This window comes from Bufo gargarizans, chromosome 8, assembly GCF_014858855.1.
Source record: "Bufo gargarizans isolate SCDJY-AF-19 chromosome 8, ASM1485885v1, whole genome shotgun sequence".
NCBI classification, from domain to species: domain Eukaryota; kingdom Metazoa; phylum Chordata; class Amphibia; order Anura; family Bufonidae; genus Bufo; species Bufo gargarizans.
The window spans coordinates 135775014-135791934 of NC_058087.1; the positions used below are offsets into that span (position 1 = coordinate 135775014).

At 42.4% G+C, this 16921-nt stretch overlaps 1 protein-coding gene across 1 annotated transcript in view; it reads right to left on the bottom strand.

Moving 5' to 3' along the window:
- Positions 1–1284: 1284 nt before the first annotated feature.
- The window catches only part of DNAH3 (dynein axonemal heavy chain 3), a 373397-nt gene continuing 357760 nt past the window's right edge, over positions 1285–16921 (bottom strand). The window contains exons 65-68 of the mRNA XM_044304498.1: positions 8504–8646; positions 5492–5696; positions 3222–3359; positions 1285–1793 (exon numbers count right to left, since the gene is read on the bottom strand). Of these exons, the coding sequence (XP_044160433.1) occupies positions 1440–1793; positions 3222–3359; positions 5492–5696; positions 8504–8646 (840 nt within the window). The 3' untranslated portion in view covers positions 1285–1439. The remainder of the gene's footprint in view (positions 1794–3221; positions 3360–5491; positions 5697–8503; positions 8647–16921) is intronic.

Sequence of the window (16921 nt, forward strand, 5' to 3'; positions counted from 1 at the left end):
TTTTAAACTTTTTCATAACAAAAAAAATGCCTCTGAAGGTTTACCTAATCAATCTTCACAGTGTGGTGATGACGCTCTTGGCTCATTGTTGCTGCCCTAGCTGGCTGCCTAATATATACTGTATCCAAAACTGGCTATAAATACCATGGCGGCCATTTACTAAGCTGAAATACATCTAAATTAGACGTATTTCAGGCGCAGATGGCAGCGCAACGGTTAGTCTCCCCGCTGACGCAAGGTCTAAAATTGTGGGTGTGGCGTGGGCGTGGAAGGGTCTAAATGGGTCTAGGTGTAGAAAATGGTCTAAATGTAAGACAGCAAGGAAGCTGTCTTACATTTAGAAATGGCGCTGGGTTCGCCAAAGTTAAGGCGAACCTAGCTTAGGGCTCATAACTTCGGCTGAACCACCACCAGCTTAGGGCTTTATTAAGACTGGCGTCTAAAATGCTAGTCTTAATAAATGTGCCCCCCTATCTCTATCTAATGTCCTGTCTGGCTGACATCGGTACACTGCAGTGAGTGCTGACAGAGTAGGTGCCATCTGTATGCCCGGCACTACCTAACTAGCCGCCAGGAGATGCAGGAGCTTACGGCCGGCTCTCCTGCATCTCCCGGTGACTCGTTAGCGCACAAGGTATACAAACTGCATATACACTGTCTGCGATCACCGCCGACAGTGTACCGATGTAAGCCAGACAAGGCAATATATGTATACACTTGAGAAAGATCCTGCAGAGGATTGAAACGTTGTACGGTGATGGGTGAATAAACTACACTGTTTTCTTCACTGAGATACTGGAGTCCGTGGATTTCATACTGCTGTTTATTGTTATTGGTCAAGGTTGTATAAGCTGGCACCCACATACACGTTGATATATATATATACATATAGTATTTATGGACAGTTTTAGCTATATATTACGGAGGCAGTGAAGGCAGCAGCAATGAGCCATGAGCCTCTTCACTGTTCAGTGCTGGACGGCGTTAAACTGTGAAAATAGGATCTCCATGGCAACTCTCAAAAAACAATTTCAAAGGCTAAATCAATTTTTTTTAAAGTACCACTATATTGCAAAAAATCATTAGTATCGCTTGTTCTCCACATTTAACAAAAAAAAATAATTCTAATTAAATTACTGCTGCATTTTTTAATGCAGCATGTGGATGAAAATTGTGAAATTTTCATCCACTTTGCTGGTAATGTACAACGCTGCAGATATGCCGCACGAAAATCCTCAGCTAATCAGTCCCGTGTTAACCCAGCCTAAAGGGCAGCCATTTATTGCACAGATTTCCATAGCATAATAAAATCTATTTAATCTTTCTGCATTCAGAGACTTTGCATAGTGTAAGTGAAGATCGCGTGTGGGGTATCCTATAATAGAACGGAGATTGTGCAAAGCAACGATGAATAAATTAGACATTATTCCACCCAGGAGCTAATCATCCAGCTGGCATAGGGCGGCCACCCCTCGGTTTATCCAGTGCTTCTCAGACATGTCAGTGGGCAGCTCGATAGAGAGGACGTAGTTGGTGGAATGTCCTGTTGTGGACAGCGTTCCTCGTCTTGCGCTGGTTTTGTACACAGGACAAAAGTATGAGTTCTGGGGGACGAACTTGGAACTTTCTCCTGGCTTCAGCCATATAATGGGTATAGAATCATAGAGAATTTTAGGAAGAGATTCTCCTAATTGCATTTTCTGTCTATCCCACCGAGCTCCTTCCAGGAAAAGTCCTTTAATATAAGCGCCATCTTCTGGAGGCTTGTCTATTGTGTTCTCATGAGAGGTCACCTAAAATGAAAGATTGGGAATCATAGTGCAATGAAAATGTAATAGATTGTAAAAGTTCTTCTTCTTTTTACATTTTTTTTTTTTTTTGCTTCCTTGTGTCCACTTGCTACAGCTAATCTGGGGCTGTCTCTAAACAGTATCAGTCTTCTTCCCCCTCTGGCAGCTGTGGATATGGTTCCTTCTTACTTCCAGCTCATCAAAAATGCACATAGCTTTACATTTTGAGCACCTGCTATGTAAATAAATATAACATTTCACTGGATCCATTTTTATTGCTACATTTTTCATTTTGTTTAGGATCTGTGTCGTGAATATGATATTTACTTATAGGGAAACCCTATAAGGAGTTGTCTGAGATTAGTTTGCTTTTTTTCTATTTTCAAGAAAAAAAACATCCCTCTTGTTTGGTATTGCAGCTTAGCCCTATTCAAGAGAATGCAGCTATGCTGCAACGCTAGTTACAACCCAAGGACAAGAGTGGTGCTGATTCAGGAAAAATATGCAAACCCTTTTTTCTTATCTTAGACAACCCCTTTAAGAACCTCTGGAACTGCAAATGGAGTGGAAGGAGTAACACAGGGCAACGGGGCAGAGCAAGAAAAAGGTAAGAAACTAATTAATAGTGTCAGTAATCACCAAGATGCAACATCCGGTGACAACTAATTTCTCTGTACTGGATTAGGATTTTCCCAGCCACATTCAACCCTGTAGCAGATATCAGCCTTAGGCCTCTTGCACAAGACCGTATGGCTTTTTACATTATTTTGCGGTCCGCAAAAAACGGATCCACAAAAAATACAGATGACGTCCTTGTGCATTCCGTTTTTTGCGGAACGGAACAGCTGGCCCCTGGTAGAACAGTACTATCCTTGTCCATTATGCGGACAATAATATGACTTTAAACAGAACGATAAAACAGAAACGGAAGGCATACGGAGTACCTTCAATTTTTTGTGTGGATCCATTGAAATGAATGGTTCCGTATACAGTCCGTATACGGAATGCAAAAAAACGGAACGTAAACGGAAAAACATTCGTGGGCAAGAGGCCTTAGGGTCCGATCACACAGTTTTGGAGCATTTTCTGATTCGGAGTAAAAAAAACGACTCCATTCATATCTTTATCCATTCATATACATTCAGTTATTTCAATGGGAAGCAGCACTTGCTTTTTGGCATGGTTCATACTGCAGCAGAAAAAAAGGAGCAGCATGCCCTATATCTGCAGAATCTGCTTGAAAGATATGAATGGAAAATGCAGTTTTGGAATGAAATATACACCCAAAATTGGTTTAAAAAACGGCGTCAAAAAAGGTATAAAAAAACGCACCAAACTAGTCAAAAAACAAGCCTGAAAAACACAGATTTTGAAAGCCAAATTTTCTAAATTTGTTGTGAATGTAACCTTAATGCCAAGACATTTTCTTACCTCAAATTGAAATCCGATGTGATCTATGGGAATGGTGTATTTTCTTGCATAATTCTGGGAGACGCCTGTAAGGAATGACTGAGTGAAATAAAATCCTGAAATCCAGAACACCTTGGGCGGCCCGTTGTCTATCCAGTCCTGTGAGGAGTACACGTCCCATTAGTGTCCAGATTAGTAGGGATTCAATTAAAGCCAAATCATAAAGATAATTTTAACACCGTGACACGTAAGGGGCCTCCATCACTGACTAACCATCCAGCGGGAGATGTATCCGTGAACGTAGGCCCCATTATGGCAGTACAGCAGCAGTTACAGCAATGGGAGATATAATGAAAAGGGCCTAATTAAGAAGAATTACAAATCTGGTCCCAACATGGCGGCCTTGATTTTACAATATATGGGTCTCAATTACGATCTTGTATTTGTAATGTTTCATAGTAACATAGGGGGTCATTTATTATGCTGCACCAACAATAAAGATAACAAACCCACTAATACAAATACAGGAGGCGGGTGCCGGCTGCAGAATCACATAGCCGGCACCCGGCCTCTAGTACAGGGGGGTTAACTGCCGTGGATCGTAGCGCCCTGTCATAGAGGCCGGGTGCCAGCTATGTGATTCTGCAGCCGGCACCCGCCTCCTGTATTTATGAGTGAGTTATCTTCATTGGTGGCGCAGTGGCCACAGCCCCTCCACTCCTCCTCCCCTGCCTCCTGTCATTAGTGGCAGCGGCACAGGGGGGAGGGAGAGACACTCTCCTTCTCCACTGTGCTGCTGAGGAGAACATGGTGCGCGCTGAGAGCATTGTGTGCCATGTTCTGTAGTACTAGGCTGTGCAGTATCAAAAGTAGTGATTGGGTATCGATAATTCGATACCCAGTGCAACCCTAGTCCAATGTGCACGTACCCCCTAGATCCAGGGTCAGCAAACTCTGGCCCTCCAGCTGTTGTGAAACTACAACTCCCAGCATGCATACTTACTTGGCTGTTCTCGAAACTCCAAAGAAGTGAATGCAGCATGCTGGGAGCTGTAGTTGCAGTGCAGGGGGTTGCTGTCCCCTGCCTTAGACGGCAGACAGAGATCAGATCTTCAGGAATGAATTTGTGCAGGAGTTAATGTACATATAGTTATTAATTATTTACATGATATGCATATATTTGAAGATAAACCGTTTAACCACTTTAAACATTAGGTCATAAATAAAATAAAAAAAATCTAGTTGTTAAGTTCCCAACTAGGCTTAATTTTTATAAACATGAAGAAAATATGTATTCAGTACCGAACTGTACCACAAGAGGGCAGCACCTGTCTATAACGTCCTACATGTCTGTGTTACTACTATAGATTCAATGCCTTGTTGGAACAAGTCGCTCATTTTCTAGAGTATAGATGTATAATTTTTTTTATAAAAACATGAAAATATGTGCAAAATGTATTTCATGACTTCAGTACATCCTCAGCAGATTGCATGGTGCAATCATCTGTCCATTATGTAAGGTGCCTGTAAGTACCTGTGTGTGTAGTTCCTGACTAAACTAATATGACCTAACCCTAATTGCAATTATGATCCTGAGCACAGGCTTGGAGTGAATCCTGCTCAACTGCCGCTCCCATCCATGTGGGGGGCACACACAATCACCCCTCCGATCAGACACTTATCCCCTATCCTGTGGACAGATGAAGTTTAATTCTTGCAACAATCACTTTAAATGATAAAGGCTTGGCTGCCTGTAGCCACCACTGGGGGGCGCCTACTGCTTTATTATGGAGTTCAATGTAGGAACAGTATAAGTAAGCTCATAGGCTCCCTCTACTGGTAGCTGTAGCCAGAACTGTGTAATGTAACCTAATCCCTACATAAGTGCCACTTCTTCCCCTCCTGAGAGAACTGCTACCTGGATCAAGTTACAACAGCTAGAAAGAAGCTCCGGCTGCTGTAACCTAAAAGAATAAAGGTAGGCTCTTCAGAAACCCTCATCCGGCGCCCTCCTCAGCTATGCCCTTGTCCTGATATGACGGTTTTACTAAATGCTTGTATTCTCCAACTGAATTGAATTCTGCAATGTGCCATTCCTCTGTTATTCCTCCTGGAGGTTACCATTTCCTTTGTCAATGTGGTGTTTCCCTATACATTTTGGCACCGTTTAATCAATGCTTAGAGTGTCAGAGGAACAGTAACACCCAGTTGTCAGAATAGAATTGGTATTTTTACGTGAATAAAACACACACGTCCGGAATAAATTTACTGTGTCTAATCCCAGACATTACCTGTAGAAACTGCAGTCGGGAGAGCAGGTCGGACACATAGCTGCCCAGTGGCTTGAGGGATGGGTAGGATTTGGCTGCCCACATGGCGGGCACTCTTCCCACCAGCATGCTGTTAAATACGTTCTCCAGCTCAGATGACATCAACACTTGGCCTTTCACGGCTTTGCCCAAATTAATCAGACTGCTCCGTACAACTTCTGTGAGCCTGTGGCCAAGAAAGCAAGCGGGGGGTGTGCAGCATGAAATGACAGAAGGGTTTTTAGTGCTGGCAAAGAAATGATCTGAGGCGTATGAAGTCTGTTTTATGTGATAAGTCAGGGAACCTCTGCTAGAGCAGAGAACATATCCCAAAATCCTAGAGGGTTAGACGCATGCGAATCTAGCAGCAGGAGCTGCAAGGACAAACCCGCCTGTACCTTATGGCTGGATTTGATGTAAGTAGGTAAAGCTTGTGTGCTCACTGACGCTGAACTACAGATTCAGTCACGTTGTGCAGCATCGGCCGTATGTAACTAATATGGGAATAGCTCTCGGATGTCTCTCATCGCTTAATTTTAGTCACCGAGTAGAGATATACACAGAGTGTGACAATTATAAAATCTGCCATTGGATAAGATGAGACTAAGGCTACATTCACACGTCAGTATTTTCCTATATCCCGATTTTCGGCCCGTTTTTTGCGGATCCGTTGTTCCCGAAAATGTTACGTATGTCATCCGTTTTTTGCGGATCCGCAAAAAACGGAAACATGTATAAATTTCAATAATCAAATAAAATTGTTTGGATTTCTTTGAAAAAAAACCCCAAACATTTGTTATGTGTTTCCAGGAACGGATTCCGCATAAAACGGATGACATACGGAATGACATCCGAATGTCTTCCGTTTTTTGCGGATCCATTGACTTTGTATTGTCCCAGGATCCGAATTTTGCGGAAAAGAATAGGACATGTTTTATATTTAAACGGACATGCGGAACGAAACAACACATTGTGCTGTCCGATTTTTTCCAGGACCCATTGAAAATGAATGGGTCCAGATCTGGTCCTGATCTGTTCCGCAAAAAACGGAACAGATCAGGAAAGAAAAAACCGAGGTGTGAATGGACCCTTAAGGGGTTGTTTGGGAACATGGCCATCTTAGGGTCCATTCACACGTCCGCAATTTGGGTCCGCATTCGTTCCGCAATTTGCGGACCTATTCACTTTCAATGGGGCTGGAACGGATGCAAATCCACATTTCCGGGATCCGCGCCCGTTTTTTCGGGATCCACAATTTCGTTCCTGAAAAAAATAAAACATGTCCTATTCTTGTCCGCAATTGCGGACCAGAAAAGGCATTTTCTATTATAAATGTCTGTGATGTGCTGTCTGCAAATTGCGGATCGCACACTGCAGGTGTTCCGTGTTTTGCGGATCCGCCAAACACTTACGGACGTGTGAATGGACCCTTATAGGACATGTTCTATTTTTTTCAGGAACTAAATTGTGGATCCCGAAAAAACGGATGCGGATCCCGAAAATGCGGATGCGGATCCAGGAAATGTGGATTTGCATCCGTTCCAGCCCTATTGAAAGTGAATGGGTCCGCAAATTGCGGAATGAATGCAGACCCAAATTACGGACGTGTGAATGGACCATTAAAGTGGTTTTCCAGGCTCCTGATATCGATGGCATATCCGCAGGATAGGTAATTAATATCTGATCGGCGAGGGTCTGACACCATGCACCCCCGCCGATCAGCCGTTCCCTGTGGCTCTTGAATGGAGCAGGAAGCACAGCTCCATTCAGAGTGTAGTGGCCGCACCAGGGCACTGCAGCTCAGCATTCATTCACTTTAATAGGAGCCCTGGTGCGGCCACTACACTTCCTGCTCAATTCAAAGATTCCAGCCCCAGTGGCTGCAGGGAACAGCTGATCGGTGGGGATGTCAGATGCTGGGCCCACACTGATTGGATATTGATGACTTATCCTGAGGAGAATATCAGGAGCCTGGAAAACCCCTTTAGAGGGCATCTGTCAGCAACTGGCTGACCTGTTACATGTGCACTTGGCAGCTAAAGGCATCTGCGTTGGTCCCACGTTCATATGTGCCCGCATTGCTGAGAACAATGATGTTTTGATATATGGAAATGAGCCTCTAGGAGCAACGGGGGCGTTGCCATTACACCTAGAGTCTCAGCTCTCTCTGCAACTGCCACGCCCTCTGCACTTTGATTGACAGGGCCAGGTGTGATTACTTTTTCACTGCCTGGCCCTGCTATACACCAATATAAGATCAAAAGATGTATAACTGCATATCTGAATATGGAGATCACACACCTGCTGGTTGACAGGAGGACACCGAACCCCGATAGAAGGCAGATCCACCACGCACTACAGCCCAGTCCCTAGTTTAAAGGGCATCTGTCAGCAGATTTGAGCTGAAGGCATCTGTGTTGGTCCCATGTTCATATGTGCCCGCATTGCTGAGAAAAATAATGTTCTAATAGATGCAAATGAGCCTCTAGGGGCAACGGGGGTGTTGTCATTACACCTAGAGGCTCAGATCGCTCTGCAACTGCCGCGCCCTCTCCACTTTGATTGACAGGACCAGGTGTGATGATGTTTTTACTGCCTGGCCCTGTCAAAGTGCAGAGGGTGCGGCAGTTGCAGAGAGAGCTGAGCCTCTAGGTCATTATATATATAAAAAACACAATTTTTCTCAGCAATGCGGGCACATAGGAACATGGGACCAACACAGATGCCTTCAGCTCAAATCTGCTAGGCACAAATCTGCTTACAGATACCCTTTAAACTAGGGACTGCAACTTGCTGGGGATATAGAAAAACATCAAAGGAAGTCCTCAATTTTCAAACTTCTTTGACCAATACATGGCTCTAACATTCTCTGATGGCTAATGCGGTACACTGCATTCCAAGATTTACTGTGACTAAATTCAAAGTCCCAGAATAAACGGCACGCCATATAAACCTATGGCGACTTTATGCTAATAGGCTGCAGCGGTGGCTTACCTGTTGAAGCGGATTAATTCCTGTCTAAGGACTGTGTTCATAGACTCATCATAGACAACAGGATATTTCTCCATCACTTTCTCCAGATTAAAACCACTTGGTAATTTGTTCAGGATATCTCTCGCCAAATCCTCAACTATTTCCTGTCAGTAAAATAGAGGTAAGGATTGCTGGAACATATATGGGGTCTTCCCTCCGACCCAGACCCCTGTGGCACTGTTAAAGACCAGGGATACCTTTGCACTGATTGTGTTTTATTATTGTTCACTTACCTCCTAAATGAAAATGTAACCAGTTGCTGGCAGGCAGTGATGGCCAGTTCGCATGCGAACATATGCGGGCTGCCATCTTTTTTCACAAGTCCGGCGAGGCACAGGAAAGCTCTTACCTGTGCCGCGAGCCGGTCTGAAAACAAGTGCGGTCAGCGGTGACCGCATTTGTTTTCAGACCGGCTCGCGGCACAGGCACAGGTAAGAGCTTACCTGTGCCTCGCCGGACTTGTGAAAAAAGATGGCAGCCCGCATATGTTCGCGGGCGAACAATGCGAACTGGCCATCACTGCTAGCAGGGCCATTTACCCCCATTCATGACAAGGCGCATTTTCTATTATTTTTTTTCTGTTTGGTTATGTAAATAGTTTTTGCACATGTTTTGGTGATACATAGGGCTTTATTTTTATTTATTATTAATTCCCCTTTCCATTATTTTATTTTTTTGTCTTTTTTTATTTTACATTTTGTGTCCCTATAAGGTAATGCAAGACTTTTGAGGGACATTTAACTTTACGTTCTGTTATTGCAGATTCCTCCGTTAACTGGCGCTGACATGGGGAATACAGCCCCCAGAGAGGCCGTACAACCTAGCTGCAGAGCCGACGTGGGCCTGGCTCTCACATGACTGCTGGGACAAGAGCATGGAGCATTGCTGCTTCCTGATCCCTGTACACAGCGTTCGCTGAGTGCTGTGTATAGATCAATGGGAAGGCAGAGACGGGGAGCACGACATTCACTGACTAGCATGCTGCTGCAATCTCTGCATGGATGTTTTAAAACGTCAACAACTATTCTCTACCATTTTACTTCTGCAAAATGTGTGTAACCCCTTCATCTAGCTGCTGGTGCTTCTGAATCTGGCATAAATCTGCCAGGGGTTACTAGTGCTTGTGATGCTCCCCCCTTCCCTTCTCTCAGTGTTAGATCTAGCAGCAGGGATGGGAAGGGGGTTGTATACAGCAGATCAGAGTGTGGAGATGGGAGAATGGATCTGAGAAGGGCAGGTCACATAAGCTGTAGATAGGAAGGAAGCCACATACAAGGCAGTTTGCAGGGGGAAGGCAGCAGCATCCTGGACACACAGGTCTAGCATCTATTACTGGAAGGGACGCGCCTACATAAGAAAGGTCTGTAACTAGGAGAAGATTGTTAACTAAATATCAGGGGGCCATTCCAGTGCCGGGGGCTGCACGCTGCACGCTCGTTATCAGTAGCGTGCAGCCACTCCGTTACATGTTTGTTTGTCTGTTTCTAATTGTAGCTCCCGATTAATAGGCTGTTCTAAGTGCGGCCAAGAAACGTGTCGAGCTTTTATACTACGCTTGGAAACATGTTTAGAAATTAATGTAGCCACATGGGCATTAGTGATTTATGGGGATTTGGAGTTGTGCCTGGAAAAGCCTGAATGTGTTAAGCAGGCGGGGGCACCGATACTCAGAGGGGTGCTACGTGGGGACATATGGCTGTGCAATAAATTAACAGCAGCTATGCTATCTAGCTTATCAGTAACACCCCATAAGCGCAACCCACACCATTTTTAGGTTAGAGTTTTCTGAATCAAAATGAGACTGTGCCATTCAAATATAGAACACGGGGGTATAGATTAGAGGCACAGTAGATAACAGTGGTGCAAGCAATATTTTCTCAAACACTGCACCGCGCTTTCTCTGACGCCTAGCCTGAATATAGATTCTGTGAACGATGACTGACTTTTTAATGATTTTTCAATAAAAGTTATTTTTTAGCGACAGTCAGGCAGTTAGCATAAATATCAGGGGGTCAAAAATGAATAATGATTGCAGACGTTTTTTTTTTCCCATTTCAATAGCCTTGTCTGTATGTGTCTATGTTTGAATTTGTGTCTTTGTCAGTGTCCACACCCTTCATGCCCTCCCTCCTCGACAAGACCCTGGTTAGGTGAACCCTGGGGGAATATTTTACATTATCTCCCTTATGGAGAATATGGTAAGGAATTACTGTCAGAGTGTCTAGTAAGTCATAAAACAGTTAAGAGAAGGGACAGGAAGAAAATGAATAGACATGGGACATGTGGCACTGAGTAACAGTCACGAGAAGATTTAGGAGGTGAATGGATTGACAGGAGAGTGTGGTAATGTAGACGGATTTCAATAACCATCTATAAATTATTATAATGTAAGCAGGATCTGCAGGGATGGGTGCAGCCGTGGATGGTTATGGACATGTATGATAAATATGAAATGTCCAATGTCGGGTGTGCTATGAATGTTAAGCAGCCGAGGCCGCGCTCTGATGGACATGTTTATCAGCCTGTTCCACCGCAGTAAATGTGGCTGGTAGGAAGAGAGTTCCAGGCCTCCATCCTTTAGACATCTGTGTATAGCTGGGCAAAGTGCACCCACAAGTCAAGTCCCCTAATTGTAAATGAAAGGCCAGAGCCTGCGCAGTAAAGAGAGCCTGTCACAATATCAGGTTTACATATTTTCTGTAAATGATTCTAGAATGAGTCCTGGTTATCTCTCGATGGGCTAAAACGCATCACAATGATAAGCACTTACCCTGCTGTGGACTCATTCAAGCATAATTTATACAGTGACAAGTCCTCTTTAAGAATTAGATTTCTGTCATTTTTCCGAGATCTCCTGTTGCTGTACTGCCTATAAACGGCCGTCTCCACAGGTCGTGCATCACTCCTCATTACGCGCAAGAAGGAGAGGGGCACACGTCCAAATCTCGATGCATACTCCTGTGCTTTGGTGTCTACTGCACATATGCTGAATCCCCTTTTTGGCACATGCACAGTGGAAGCAGTGCTTTATAGTAAAGATTAGCCTTTACTTTACTACAGAACACACTGCTTCTACTGCGCACGAGCCAGGTATGGAAATTGTAAAGATTAGCCTTTAATACAGGTCACTCTGCTTCTACTGCGCACGTGCCAGACATGGAAATTGAAAAGATTAGCCTTTACTACAGGACACTCTGCTTCTACTGCGCAAGCGCCAGACATGAAAATTGTAAAGATTAGTTTTTACTACAGGACACTCTGCTTCTACTGCGCACGAGCCAGTCATGGGAAGTGTGAAGATTAAATAAAAGTATAGTGGGCACTCGATATCTGGCACTACGTATTGGGTACAACAGATTTATTCAGATAAACAGTATTATCAATCAATCACATACATAAAATAAAACTTGCAAAATATTCCCAATTATATGACAGTACAATTTATAAGTAATCATAAAATATTCCTAAAAATTAAAAATAGCAATAATATTCATAATAATATACTCCTAGAGGTTAATAATATAAATATATATATTCACATTTATTGGTAAAAGTCCCTTTAAAATCTTCCGCAATAATTAGTGCGATTGATAATAGGATGTACTGAGTTTTGGCAGTGTTTATCCGCTCATATATCCAAGTCTGCAGGTCTCACTTCTATGAAGGATTGCAATGGTGGCTATTCAGGGGTTAATTGTATGCAGTGTATTATAATTGTATTTGACTTACTGCTTAATGTTCGTTGGTTTCTCTGACTTTCGTGGCGTCCCACTACTGGTCAGTTCACTCACCCCTCTTCTTATATGCCGTGTATGGGCTGCGCTTCCTTTTAGCAATATTATAGCGATGTCCGTAAGGTTTCCTCTTGGTCTCTGTTCAGCGTCCCACGTGTAGATGGTTTGTCACGTGATCGGAGCTTCAGAGCGTTTGTCACGTGATCGAAGTTTCAAAGCGTCACGTCACCTAGATCCGATGCGGTTGGATTAGTTCAAGTTCCGGAGGCGGTACCAACCTCCGTTTATACAGCTTTCTGGCGATAATCTTGTTGTTTTTTCGCACTAGTTTGTTGCTGGTTGTAGTAATGTAAGACGTCTAATTACTATAAGAATCTCATCCACTCCCGCTATACGCGTTTCGAGGTTGCGAACCTCTTCCTCAGTAGCTAGTTTTTGAGATCCTTACTTCCTCCTTATAAATCTTTGTAAGTCCCACCCTTTCTTCTAATTGAGATTACTCCCAAAATCTGGTCAGGATTTCCAATCTGTGAACACTTCCTTTATCTATGTATTTTATTATGTTTTCAATGCACCATTTTTGCGGTTAATCCTCTGCATATCAAAACATCATACATATATATACCATATAGAATTATCATACGCATTATATTCATATGAATTATATTAAAATCAAATGTATGTCATATGTATAAAATAATAAAATAATAAAAATACAATAAAAAAAAAAAAAAAAGGAATATATATATATATTAGTCTCAGATATTCAGATTGTTTCATTACTTTAAAATCCCTTTCTGTTATCTGTTTTTCTTTACCCTGTATTTTCACCAATATATTCGTATTTTTATTCGTAATTTTTATTCGTAATTCCCCACCCCCATACACTAAAAATTCCGAATAAAAATTCTGAATAAAAATTACGAATAAAAATACGAATATATTGGTGAAAATACAGGGTAAAGAAAAACAGATAACAGAAAGGGATTTTAAAGTAATGAAACAATCTGAATATCTGAGACTAATATATATATATATTCCTTTTTAAAAATTTTTTTTATTATTTTTATTATTTTATTATTTTATACATATGACATACATTTGATTTTAATATAATTCATATGAATATAATGCGTATGATAATTCTATATGGTATATATATGTATGATGTTTTGATATGCAGAGGATTAACCGCAAAAATGGTGCATTGAAAACATAATAAAATACATAGATAAAGGAAGTGTTCACAGATTGGAAATCCTGACCAGATTTTGGGAGTAATCTCAATTAGAAGAAAGGGTGGGACTTACAAAGATTTATAAGGAGGAAGTAAGGATCTCAAAAACTAGCTACTGAGGAAGAGGTTCGCAACCTCGAAACGCGTATAGCGGGAGTGGATGAGATCCTTATAGTAATTAGACGTCTTACATTACTACAACCAGCAACAAACTAGTGCGAAAAAACAACAAGATTATCGCCAGAAAGCTGTATAAACGGAGGTTGGTACCGCCTCCGGAACTTGAACTAATCCAACCGCATCGGATCTAGGTGACGTGACGCTTTGAAACTTCGATCACGTGACAAACGCTCTGAAGCTCCGATCACGTGACAAACCATCTACACGTGGGACGCTGAACAGAGACCAAGAGGAAACCTTACGGACATCGCTATAATATTGCTAAAAGGAAGCGCAGCCCATACACGGCATATAAGAAGAGGGGTGAGTGAACTGACCAGTAGTGGGACGCCACGAAAGTCAGAGAAACCAACGAACATTAAGCAGTAAGTTAAATACAATTATAATACACTGCATACAATTAACCCCTGAATAGCCACCATTGCAATCCTTCATAGAAGTGAGACCTGCAGACTTGGATATATGAGCGGATAAACACTGCCAAAACTCAGTACATCCTATTATCAATCGCACTAATTATTGCGGAAGATTTTAAAGGGACTTTTACCAATAAATGTGAATATATATATTTATATTATTAACCTCTAGGTTATATTATTGCTATTTTTAATTTTTAGGAATATTTTATGATTACTTATAAATTGTACTGTCATATAATTGGGAATATTTTGCAAGTTTTATTTTATGTATGTGATTGATTGATAATACTGTTTATCTGAATAAATCTGTTGTACCCAATACGTAGTGCCAGATATCGAGTGCCCACTATACTTTTATTTATATTTCTACTCCATATTGTGGTCGGGGTGAACCACAACTTAGTGAGAGCACCGGCCTATATTAGCAGGAGGGGTGAGCCACTATATATTTCAACTATCAAGTGTGAAGATTAGCCTTTACTACAGGACACTCTGCTTCTACTGCGCACATGCCAGACATGGACATTGTAAAGATTACCCTTTACTACAGGACACTCTGCTTCTACTGCGCAAGCGCCAGACATGGGAATTGTAAAGATTAGCCTTTACTACAGGATGTTCTGCTTCTACTGCGCACGAGCCAAGTATGGAAATTGTAAAAATTTGCCTTTACAACAGAACACACTGCTTTTACTGCGCAAACGCCAGACATGAAAAGTGTAAAGATTAGCATTTACTACAGGACGCACTGCTTCTACTGCACAAGCGCCAGGCAAGGAGATTGTGCTTACATAATATGAGCTGAATAATGGTAGCACTGAGACACATCTTCCAGTCTTCATGCGCTGAACAAGGGGGTCTGGTATATGCACAGCAGAAACCGAATAATGTGGAGAATGGAATGTGACGTATGCGCTGGCCGGTTGATACGGGTATATGTGAACTAAAAACTAAGTGAAAGGAGTGAGCACTGAGACATGGACATGTGGTCATGAGAAGTAGTAATGTCCTTCAAACCTTCTCTCCTTTTTATGATCCATACCTGATTTTGGCTTCAAAAACTGCTCTAAAAAAACTGAACATGGGGGGGTGGAGTACCCTTAGGATGGAAGTTGCTTATATTTTCTGTCTTCTGCCTCACATGCTCCAGTCTACACAATGCTCCAGTCCATGGGATAAGTAGAGTAGATGGTGTCATTTCCAAAATTAGGACAATAATATGTATATACAGTGGGGGAAATAATTATTTGACCCCTCACTGATTTTGTAAGTTTGTCCAATGACAAAGAAATGAAAAGTCTCAGAACAGTATCATTTCAATGGTAGGTTTATTGTAACAGTGGCAGATAGCACATCAAAAGGAAAATCGAAAAAATAACTTTAAATAAAAGATAGCAACTGATTTGCATTTCATTGAGTGAAATAAGTATTTGAACCCTCTAACAAAAAAAGACTTAATACTTGGTGGAAAAACCCTTGTTTGCAAGCACAGAGGTCAAACGTTTCTTGTAATTGATGACCAAGTTTGCGCACATTTTAGGAGGAATGTTGGTCCACTCCTCTTTGCAGATCATCTCTAAATCCCTAAGGTTTCGAGGCTGTCTCTGTGCAACTCTGAGCTTGAGCTCCCTCCATAGGTTTTCGATTGGATTAAGGTCCGGAGACTGACTAGGCCACTCCATGACCTTAATGTGCTTCTTCTTGAGCCACTCCTTTGTTGCCTTTGCTGTATGTTTTGGGTCATTGTCGTGCTGGAACACCCATCCACGACCCATTTTCAGTTTCCTGGCAGAGGGAAGGAGGTTGTCGCTCAGGATTTCACGATACATGGCTCCGTCCATTTTCCCGTTTATGCGAATAAGTTGTCCTGTGCCCTTAGCAGAAAAACACCCCCAAAGCAAAATGTTTCCACCCCCATGCTTGACGGTGGGGACGGTGTTTTGGGGGTCATAGGCAGCATTTTTCTTCCTCCAAACACAGCGAGTTGAGTTAATGCCAAAGAGCTCTATTTTGGTCTCATCAGACCACAGCACCTTCTCCCAGTCACTCTCTGAATCATTCAGGTGTTCATTGGCAAACTTCAGACGGGCCTGCACATGTGCCTTCCTGAGCAGGGGGACCTTGCGAGCCCTGCAGGATTTTAATCCATTGCGGTGTAATGTGTTTCCAATGGTTTTCTTGGTGACTGTGGTCCCTGCTAATTTGAGGTCATTAACTAACTCCTCCCGTGTAGTTCTAGGATGCTTTTTCACCTTTCTCAGAACCATTGACACCCCACGAGGTGAGATCTTGCGTGGAGCCCCAGAGCGAGGTCGATTGATGGTCATTTTGTGCTCCTTCCATTTTCGAACAATCGCACCAACAGTTGTCACCTTCTCTCCCAGCTTCTTGCTAATGGTTTTGTAGCCCATTCCAGCCTTGTGCAGGTCTACAATTTTGTCTCTGACATCCTTGGACAGCTCTTTGGTCTTTCCCATGTTGGAGAGTTTGGAGTCTGCTTGATTGATTGATTCTGTGGACAGGTGTCTTTTATACAGGTGACTAGTTAAGACAGGTGTCCTTAATGAGGGTGACTAATTGAGTAGAAGTGTCTAACCACTCTGTGGGAGCCAGAACTTTTAATGGTTGGTAGGGGTTCAAATACTTATTTCACTCAATGAAATGCAAATCAGTTGCTATCTTTTATTTAAAGTTATTTTTTCGATTTTCCTTTTGATGTGCTATCTGCCACTGTTACAATAAACCTACCATTGAAATGATACTGTTCTGAGACTTTTCATTTCTTTGTCATTGGACAAACTTACAAAAT